Source organism: Carlito syrichta, unplaced genomic scaffold (assembly GCF_000164805.1).
Source record: "Carlito syrichta isolate Samal-C Ts95f unplaced genomic scaffold, Tarsius_syrichta-2.0.1 Scaffold271680, whole genome shotgun sequence".
Taxonomy (NCBI): domain Eukaryota; kingdom Metazoa; phylum Chordata; class Mammalia; order Primates; family Tarsiidae; genus Carlito; species Carlito syrichta.
In genome coordinates, this window is record NW_007215776.1 from 32,669 (window position 1) to 43,479 (window position 10,811).

At 42.2% G+C, this 10,811-nt stretch overlaps 1 protein-coding gene and 1 pseudogene across 1 annotated transcript; one reads left to right on the forward strand and one right to left on the reverse strand.

Moving 5' to 3' along the window:
- The first annotated feature begins 984 nt into the window (after nt 1-984).
- On the forward strand, nt 985-1,931 carry TMCO1 (transmembrane and coiled-coil domains 1). The gene is given in 5 exon segments (XM_008052299.1): nt 985-1,101; nt 1,155-1,279; nt 1,281-1,313; nt 1,315-1,415; nt 1,804-1,931. Coding segments are annotated over 5 exon segments (504 nt in total).
- A 975-nt stretch (nt 1,932-2,906) lies between these two features.
- On the reverse strand, nt 2,907-3,668 carry LOC103254159 (annotated as a pseudogene).
- Between the last annotated feature and the right edge of the window lie 7,143 nt (nt 3,669-10,811).

Genomic DNA, 10,811 nt, shown 5'->3' on the forward strand with positions numbered 1-10,811 from the left:
ATAAGACAAGGGGAAACAGCTCAGCCAGTTTCCAGGTTTTCACTCAGCCCACACACAATCAGTCTAAAGAAGCTGAAAGCCTCTACACTGGCTAAAATCTAGCTGCTGAGACATTTTCTTGACCCATACAGCACTTATAAATATAACTTTCACATAAAAAATCAGGATTTCTGGATTTTCCTAAGAAATGAAAAGCTCTCAGAAGCTGGGTGCTCATCTTCCCAGAGAAATTGTTTGGATTTACGTATCAAATTCTCCTTTCAGATGAAATTAATGCTCCCTTATCCATCATAGTCCCTTCCACCATTTTCTCGGGCTCAGCTTGCATAAGGTATTTTCTATTCTTTTTTTTTTTTTTTTTGAGTTGGAGTCTCACTCCGTCGCCCCGACTGGAGTGCAGTGGCACGCTCCCAGCCACCGCAGCCTCGACTTGCTGGGCTCCGGCGATCCTTCAGCCTCAGCCTTCTGAGTAGCCGGAATTACAGGCATGCGCTACCACGCCCGGCTAATTTTTGATTTATGGTAGAGACGAGGTCTCCCCACGTTGCCCGGGCTGGTCGCCTCGGCCTCCCAAACTGCTGGGATTACAAGCCGAGCCACCGAGCCCGGGCGGTAATTTCTATTCTCTCACCAGTGCAGGCGTGTGTGTGTACGACCCCTTCTCTGGACACATCACTCAGGGGTCTATTACACACCTTGGATTTTCAAGCATCTGTGCCTTTGCGTGGAAGGTCCTTGCACCTCAACTCTAAGGCTTCAGTTCCTTCCATCAGCGTCTTGTGACCACCCTGCAGCATTCTGGCCATACACCCTTAACCGGAATCACACCGCAAGTACTGTCCTCTGTCCGTGCTGTGGTGAGCTCCTTGGAGCCCGCGGCCCACGTCCATTAGGTCAGCACGTGTTTACCCTAGGCTCAACTATCTAATATTACGGCCACAGAGGTGAAGCTGAGGTAGAAGCCCAAACTAGCCCAGTAACTGGATGCTGGCGCAGAAGACGCAAGCCACCACCCCAGCGAGTAAACGCTACCGGGCAAAATTCACCGCCGCTGCCTCCATTCACTCTCTGGGGTTCAAATGCCAACTCTCGCGAGACTTGGTACGAGCGCCAGCCCTTCAGTCCCGAGGATATTGCCGGTTGGCTTCCTCTAGATTCGCGCGGCCACACCGTTCTTCAGCAGGAGCCTTTCCGGTGCTGTGTCCCGGAAGCGGAAGTGTGATCTCCAGTCTGTCAGAATCCGAGTGTTACTCGGTGGTCGCGGCATCTAGGGAAGTCGTCTTCACTCTTCCTAGCTCTAGAGCGCTTCCCCCGGCGGGTGGGAGTGCCGGAACGAAGGTGCACGATGAGCACCATGTTCGCGGACACCCTGCTCATCGTTTTTATTTCCGTGTGCACGGCTCTGCTCGCCGAGGGTGAGACCGGCTATTTCTCAGGCGTTTGCTCTGTCCCCGAGAGGGAGGGCCCCGGGGTCCCCCCCGCTCCACTTGACTGCGGGCTCGTCCGGTCTCCTTCTGGAAGTCCCTGTGCTGACCGCGAACAGGAGCGAGAGGGGAGGTGTGGATGGGTTGCCGGATTTTCTGTGGTCTAAGGTAGATTTCACTTGCATATTTGTGGAGGTACCTTCACATCTTGTTACAGTTGTTTTGGCTGAAGAATCAGTTGTGTTGACATTTGGAAAAAAGTTAACTACGGGTAAATGGAAAGCAAAAAGTTGGGAATCCTCCAACACTAAGCAGCAGTCGTAGTTTGTTGTGATTGTTCCAAGCATTCTCTGTTAGCATGTTGCTTTTAATGTTCTAGGTATAACCTGGGTCCTGGTTTACAGGACAGACAAGTACAAGAGACTGAAGGCGGAAGTGGAAAAACAAAGTAAAAAATGTGAGTATGGCAGCACATTTGAAATTATTTCAACACGTCAAGCTCATTGAGTGCATGTTCACAGTCAATATTTTAGGAGCAACACTGATGCGAAAGCTGTATAGGAATACAAAGGTGAATTCAACTTGGATTGTAGAAATAGATTTTTATGTAGAATGTGTAATACTAACTAGAGGGGGTGAAGGACATAGCAGGTACGTTATGTGCTGTGGTGTTTCCAAAAAAGAGGTTCCATTCACTTGTGAGGGACCATGGAAGCTTTCATGATGCAGGTGGCCTTGAAGTCCCTTGTGGATAGTTAGAATTGGAACAGAGAATTAGGTGGGGAAAGAAATTCCAGGTAAAGGAAATAGCATATGAACAAAAATATGGAAATTTTAACACTCAAGTCATGTTTGGAGAATGGCAGGTCACAAAGACTGGTGGCAAGGTAAGTATCTTCAGTTGGGTGAGAAAGTTGAAGTGTTTGAGGAAAAGACTAAAAACAAATAGAGTTTGTTGTCTTTGAAATAAAGCAGTATTCCACAAAACTCAGCTGAGAGTACATGTAAATGGTTCATTATAAGCCCCATTTAGCTTCCAATGTTCTTTTCTTCCTTGTAATGATTAAATGTAACTTTTGCTTCCTAGAAATTCTGCACATTTTTGTATTCTGTTACTTTTTCTTATGTCTTCATAAGAGTTTAAAGGTTTTTTTTTTTTTTGGTATGCTTGATTCACTTTATTTTTCTTGTATAAAAATCCTGTGTTGGCTGGGCACAGTAGCTCAAGCTGTAATCCCAGCACTTTGGGAGGCCAAGACGAGAGGATTGCCTGAGCTCAGGGGTTTGAGAGCAGCCGGGGCAACTTGGTGAGACTTGGTCTCTACAATAGATTAAAAAATAAGCTGGTTGTGGTAGTGTGCGCTTGTAGTTCCAGCTATGTGGAAGACTGACATGGAAGGATCACCTGAGTCCAGCAGGTTAAGGCTGTAGTGACTGTGAGCGTGCCACTGAACTCCAGCCTGGGCAACAAAGTGAGACTGACTAAAAAAAAAAAAAAAAGTCCCGTGTTGTTGCCACAGCTGGAGCCTGGGTCCTCAGCACAGAGACTCTGGTGTAGGTCTTGACAAAATGATTGGTGAATTCCTGATAGGGAGACTTGGTGAATACAGTCTCTTTCCAGAGGTCAGGGATCAAGTAGCTATAGGTCTCAGAGATGGTATCAAAGGTGCTCAGAGTGGCAGTGCAGCCCCTGGCTGACAGGTAGCAGTAGTCAATGCCAGCCATCATCAGCATCTTCCTGGGTACAGGGATGATATGGGGCTTGCTGATCTTGTTCCCCTAGCAGCCTCTGCACAGGGACAATGGAGAGCTTGGCTAGGATAATAGCCCCTCGGATGGCAGTGGCTACTTCCTTGGAGCAATTAGCACCCAGACAGACATGGCCATTATAGTCCCTGATGGCAACAAATGCCTTGAACCTGATATTCTGGCCAGTGCAGGTCTGCTTTTGTACCAGCATAATCTTCAAAATCTCATCCTTCAGAGATGACCCAAGGAAGAAGTCAATGATCTCAGGCTCTTTGATAGGCAGGGAGAAGAGGTAGATTTCCTTCAGCAACTTGATCTTCATGTCCTTGACCAGGCAGCCCAGCTTGGTAACAGGCATCCACTCCTTGTCCTCAGTCTTGTTTCCATGAGCTCCACAGCCTTGGCCTTGGTCCCATCATGGCCACAACCTTGGTCTCGGAGGCCACTACTGAAACCTTCACAGAAGCCTCCAGGGCCTCCCATACCGGGGCCTCTGGGCCCTTCTGCATGCATATCATCTGCCATTTGGTGTTTTTTCAGAGAAGTGGTTATTTTTTTCTTCTTAAATTACCTCATTTGATTCCCACAGCAACCATGTTCAGTTGTATACACATTATAGGAAAGGAGATTGAGACTTAGAAAGGTAATGAAAACTTATGCCACAGAGCAAACAAAGAATTAGAGCCAAACTCTGGCTTTTTGAGTTAGTTTGCCACTCCTTCCCAAACTCAACATTAATAATGTGCCTCAAGGCCGGGCATGGTGGCTCAAGCCTATAATCCCAGCACTTTGGGAGGCTCACGGGCTTGAGATCATCCTGGGCAACTTGGCGAGACCTCATCTCTACAATAAATCAAAAATTAGCTGGGCGTAGTGGCGTGTGCCTGTAGGTCCAGCTACTTGGAAGGCTAAGGCAGAAGGATCACCTGAGCCCAGCAGGTTGAGGCTGCAGTAGCTGTGAGCGTGCCCCTGCACTCCAGCCTGGGTGACAGTGAGACTCCAGCTCAAAAAATAATAATAATAATGTACCTCAACATATTTAAAATCAAACTCTTTACCTTCACAAACGTAATCTTTTTCCAGGATTTCCCTTTCTTACCACCATGTCTCTAGTAGTTTAAGCCAGAAACCTTGATACATTTTATTTATTTGGCTTCCAGGACACTGTCTCTTGGTTTTGCTCTCATCTTACTGGTCATTCTTTTGCAGTTATCTTTTTGGTTTTGTTTCTTGATCTTCTGTTGTTAAGAATGACACAAAATTTAGTTGTTTTTTTTTTTTAATTACACTCTCTTGGTGAATTTATTTTTGTGCTGTATTTGCCAGTGACTCCCAGATTTATGTCTCTAGCCCTCTATCTTGAATTCAAGATTCATCTATCCAGCTATCAGTTTGTCATCTCTGCTTGAATGTTATCTAAACATCTCAATCCCAAAATGTCCAAATTCCACACTTCTAAGCCTTCTTTATTTGTAGCTTTCTTTATTTCAGTCAATGGCAGTTCTGGTCTTCTCTAGTTGCTCAGGCCATAATCCTTTTGTAGTTGTCTTTGACACTTCTCACGACCTACATCCAGTCTCTGAACAAATGCAGTTGGGTTGCTCTCAAATATATCTAGAATCTGACCATTTTTCATCACTTCCACTGTTAACTAATGTGGTCCAAGCACCATGGTTTTTTTTTTTTTTTTTTGAGTTGGAGTCTCACTCTGTCGCCCAGACTGGAGTGCAGTGGCCGCTCCCGGCCACCACAGCCTTCTGACCTGCTGGGCTCCAGCGATACTTCCGCCTCAGCCTTCTGAGTAGCCGGAATTACAGGCACACGCTACCACGCCCAGCTAATTTTTTGATTTATTGTAGAGATGAGGTCTCGCCTGCCCAGGTGGGTCTCGAACCCATGGGCTCAGGCAATCCACTCACCTCAGCCTCCCAAAGGCGCGGGATTACAGGCTGAGCCACCGAGCCTGGCTAGCACCATGTTTTTTTAATGTGGATTATTGCAATAGCGTCAAATAGATGTTCCTGTCTTCCTGTAGTCTGTTCTCAAGATAACAGCCAGAATAATAATTTTAAAAGCCTAACAGATCATGTTCCTCCTTTATTCATAACTCTGTGATAGTGTCTCATCATCACTCAGGAAAGGCCAAATGTCCTTACAGTGGCCTATAAAATTTCCCCTATGACCACTCTGATACTTTTCTCACTCTTTCTGCTCTACCCACCCTGGCCCACTAGCAGTTGTTCCCTCCACTTGGAAACGTTCTTCCCTACAATATATGCTTGGGTAACCCTCTTACCTTCTTCACATCTTAGTTTCAGTCTCATCTCTGGGTCTTAACTTGACTACCCTATTTAAAACTGCCACCTGCCCTCCTCCTCTACCACTGCTGTCTCTAATCTCCCTTACCTTGCTCTATTTTTTCCCCTGTGCCTTTTATCACTTAAAAAATAGAAACAGGGTCTCGCTATCCAGGGTGGTCTTGAACTCCTGGCCTCAAGTGCCTTAGCTCCCAAAGTGCTAGGATTGTAGGCTGAGCCACTGTACCTGGTCCTTTTATCACCTTTTTTTTTTTTTTAAGTCCAGGTCTCATTCTGTTGCCCAGGCTGGAGTGCAGTAGCATGATCATGGCCCACCACAATCTCGATCTTTCCATCTCAGTCTTCCAAGTACTGTAGGCACACACCACCATGCTAGCTAATTTTTTCATTTTTTGTAGAGGTGAAGTTTCACTATGCAGCCCAGGCATCTTGAACTCCTGGGCATAGGCAATCCTCCCACCTTGGCCTCCCAAGGTGCTGGGATTACAGGCATGAGTCACTGCACTCAGCGTTATCACTTTCTAATATACTGTATGATTTACTTATTTAGTCTATTGTTTATATCCACCTGCTAGAATGAACACTCCACTAGGGCAGGGTTCTTTGTTGTTGTTCACTTATGTATCCCATGCACCTGAATGACTGTCACATAATAAATTTTTAATGAGCTTTTATTGATTTGAATACTTTCTTATTTCACCCCATATATGCAGTCCATTATCAAGCCCTGTTACTGTTGTCCTCTTGAACAACAGATGTGAAGTTTTCAGATCTTTCCTTATCTCTCCATTTCTGCCACCTCCACGTAGTCCAGACTTCTTTTATGTTTCATTTAATATGCTGCAATAGTCTCCTCACTGGTCTACTTACAGCCACTCAAATTTTTTCCCTGTCATACATCTTGAGTAGTTTTCAAAATATAAATGTGGTTATGTTACTTGCCTGTCTTAAAACCCTTCAATGTTTTCACATTGCTTGTAGGATAAAGATATGGCTATAAGGTCCAGCATGGCTTGGTGCCACCTCCTCTTCTCCTCTGGCTACATCTGGTACCATGTTCTCCCTTACTGTCTACTCTCTAACCATTCAGGCCTTTTTCTGTCCTCTGGGCTGGTCTTGCAACAACTCTGGGGCTTTTGTATCTGCAGTTCCTCTACCTGGAATAGTTTTCCCTTCTCATTTTGTCTAGTAAACTCCTACTCATTCTTCAGATCTCAAAACCTTGTCAGTCTCACAGATAGGGCCAGATATTCCAGATATTCCTATCATAACTTCTAATTTGTCCACAATAACTTTCCTTAGAGTATTGGTCATAATTGCAGTGTTACCTATGTATGGTTATGGTTATTAGGATAATGTCTGTCTCCTCAACTAAGCTGTAATTTCTGTGAGGGCAAAGGCCGTTGTATCCTTAATGTAGAACACAGTACCTGGCACAGATGAGATTCTTGATAAAAGTGTTTTGAATAGATTAAAGAATAAGTTATCTCTATAGCATGGCATCACACATTATTTTTATATTTTTATTTTTTATTTTTTGAAGACAAGATTTTGTTCTGTTGTCTAGACTGGAATGCAGTGGTGCTATAATAGTGCACCTCGAATTCCTTGGTTCAAGCAATCCTCCCACTTTAGTCTCCCAAGTACCTGGGAATACAGGCATGTGTGCTACCATACCCAGCTAATTTAAAATTGTTTTAATGTTGGGATCTTGCTATATTGCCCAGGCTGGTTTGCACACATGGCCTCAAGTGATCCTCCTGCCTTGGTCTTTTGAGTTGCTGGAAATTACAGGTGTGAGCCACCACACCTGGCTGATAACTTATTTGTATGAGAAATTGTTTTGCTATGATTATACACTAGCAGCATGCTAACTAGTGATACAGCATGCTAGTGTATGAAATTGTTTTGCTATGATCATACACTAGTTAGCAGCATGGTAACTAGTGTATGATACAAATTTGTATTTGTATCCAAATACAAATTTCTTCATGTCATATGTATCATTGAATAGTTTTATGAAACACAAAACAAATTTAGATTAAAATTTGTTTGAATATATATATTCATATATGTCACATATATCATTGAATAGTTTTATGAAATTTAGCTTCAAATTTGTAGACACTAGTATATTTGAATATTCTTATACGTTAAATATTTGTATAATATGGATTTGCCCTATAGATTTTGAGCTTTACTAGTGTCTACAATATTGCCTTATCTTTAATTATTTACATTATAGAAATAAATCAGAAGTCTCCTTCACTTTACACCTGAATTCAATTTTTTTTTTTTTTGAGTTGGAGTCTCACTCTGTGCTCACAGCACTGCAGCCTCGACCTACTGGGCTCAGGTGATTCTTCCACCTCGGCATTCCAAGTAGCTGGAACTACAGGCATGCGTCACCATGCCTGGCTAATTTTTTTCTATTTATTGTAGAGATGAGGTCTTGCCAAGTTGCCCAGGCTGGTCTCAAACCTGTGAACTTAGACAATCCTTTCACCTTGGCCTCCCAAAGTGCTGGGATTATAGGTATGAGCCATCGCGCCTCACCCTAAATTCAATTTAATATAGTTTCCAGGCTACACATTCATAGTTGTAATTTTTATATAATAATTCCTTCATGTGCTTGCTTTGAAAATTAAATATGAGATAGGTTGATAATTGGAATGACTCATCAAATTTCTCATGGTCTTAGGCTCTCTGCTTTGTCTTTTTATGTGTGTGTGTGTGTGTATTGGAGTCTCACTCTCATCCGGGCTGGATTACAGTGGCATGCTCATGGCCACTGCAGCCTCGACCTACTGGGCTCAGGTGATCCTTCTGCCTCAACCTTCCAAGTAGCTGGAATCACAGGTGTGTGCCACCATGCCCAGCTGATTTTTTGATTTATTGTAGAGATGAGGTCTTGCCAAGTTGCCCAGGCTGGTCTGGAACCCCTGGACTCAGGCAATCCTCTTGCATCTGCCTCCCAAAGTGCTGAGATTATGGGCATGAGCCACTGTGCTGAGCTAGGTCCTCTACTTTGGATAATCTGTCAAAATTCAGTAAGCATGTATTATTGTCACTGATATGATCAACTGGCTGCTTGATTACTTGCTGTATGTTGAGTTTACCATAGTGAATGCAATATAAAATGAACAGGCATAGTTTCTGACTTCTGGAATTTAAAATCAAATGCACCATGATTATATTTAAAAGAAAGAGTTAAAGTAAATTCCCTCTTTGGACAAATGTCTTAATTGCAAATATATAATCCCTTCTGACATAAAGTATTCAGAATTTAGTATGAATCTAGGCAAGAGAAATTTGTAGGATTTTTTTAAGAATACAAAAAAATTTATAAATAGATTTAAATCAGAATTAGTTACAGATTACTTTTTTTTGCACTGATCTGACCCTTAGCAATATTTGGAGAATACTGATATCCAAAAATACAAAAAAATTTATAAATAGATTTACATCAGAATTAGTTATAGATTACTTTTTTTTGCACTGATCTGACCCTTAGCAATATTTGGAGAATACTGACATCCAAAAAGCAGTCCCACTGAGGTGGAGCCTTTGACAAAAGATACTCTTTCTTAAAGGTAGTGAGTTAGTTGATTCAAGTTGTCTCTGGGCTTTATAGGTATGCTCTAAATATCAGTAGGGTTTTTTTTTATTGTTTTACTGTTATAATATAGACAAATGAAAGACTGCCAGTATATTAAAGAACATTCCAGAAAAATTAAAGTACAGTATATACAATTTGATTTTTATAACAAAATAGTTTGAGAGCATTTATTTAGTATGAATTATTGTGAAGTATGAGGTATTTCTGTGATTTACAGTGGACTAAAATGAAGTTTTTAAAATAATTTATAAACTAACAGAACTGGAATTCAGAATTCAATAATGCCAGGTCACGGACAAAAACAGGCTTCATAATAGACATCTTTTATTTTTGTCTACTTTAATACTTCCTTTTTTTGTTACTAGATGAGGTTCTGGTGAATAAATATCTACACTCAAAGGTACACTCACTTCACAACCTCATGAAGTTTGAAAAACATTTGATTAACTTATTCACAAAAAAAGATTTATCTAATCTCAGTCTGGTCTGCTAGAAGGCCAGATTAATGTTTACAGTATCATCTTACTTCTACTCTCTAGCTTTCTGTCTTTTTTTGTTGTTGTTCATTGTTGTTGTTTTTTTAAACCCCAAGAAGTTATATTATAGTCCTTCTGGAGTGGGAGAGAAATATTTTTGTTCCTTTGGGTAATAATGTTAGAGAGTAATACATTCAATATTTTCCATCCATTTTTTCTTTAAAAATGTTATTTCTATAACATCTTGTAAAATTTGACTTAATTCTCTTTTATGATCTCTCACTAGTAGGTCCATTCTAAATATTTCCTTCAAATATATGATATTGTATCTTTTTTTTTTTTTAGTTGGACTCTCAATCTGTTGCTCAGACTGGAGTGCAGTGGCATGCTCATGGCCACCACAGCCTTGACCTGCTGGGCTCAGGCAGTCCTTCTGCCTCAGTCTTCCAAGTAACTGGAACTACAGGTGCATGCCACCACGTCTGGCTAATTTTTTGATTTATTGTAGAGACCAGATTGGCTGCTCTCAAACCCTTGGACTCAGGCAATCCTTTTGCCTCGGCCTCCCAAAGTACTGGAATTATAGGCTTGAGCCACTGCGCCCCAACCATGGTATTGTATCTTTTTATCTACCTAGAGCAGTACCGGTTACTCAGGCTCCCAATGCGCGCGCGCGCACACACACACATACACACACACACACACCACATTTTATTTTTGGTAAGTGCTTTACTCTACCACCCAGGCTGGAGTGCACTATCATGGCTCACTGCAGCCTCAACTTCCTAGTCTCAGGCTATCCTTCCATCTCAGCTTCCTGAGTAGCTGGGACTGCAGGTACATGTCATGTCCAGCTAATTTTTTAAATTTTTGTAGAAATGAGGTTTCACTATGTTGCCTAGGCTTCTCTCAAATTCCTGGGATCAAGCAATCCTCCTATCTCAGCCTCCCAAAACGTAGGATTATAGGCATGAGCCACTATGCCTGGCTTTAGTCAGTAATTTATATTTCACTTGCATTATTGGAGTCAAATTGACTTTTACATCACTTTGATGAAGTAATAATATTAATTTTGCTTTTAGAATTCAGGAACAAACTTAATGTACTAAGGCAAAAAATTCTACCTGCTAGTTCTCTTTAACGCAGCTTTTAGAAATTATATTTATAAGCCGGGCTCGGTGGCTCAGCCTGTAATCCCGCGCCTTTGGGAGGCTGAGGTGAGTGG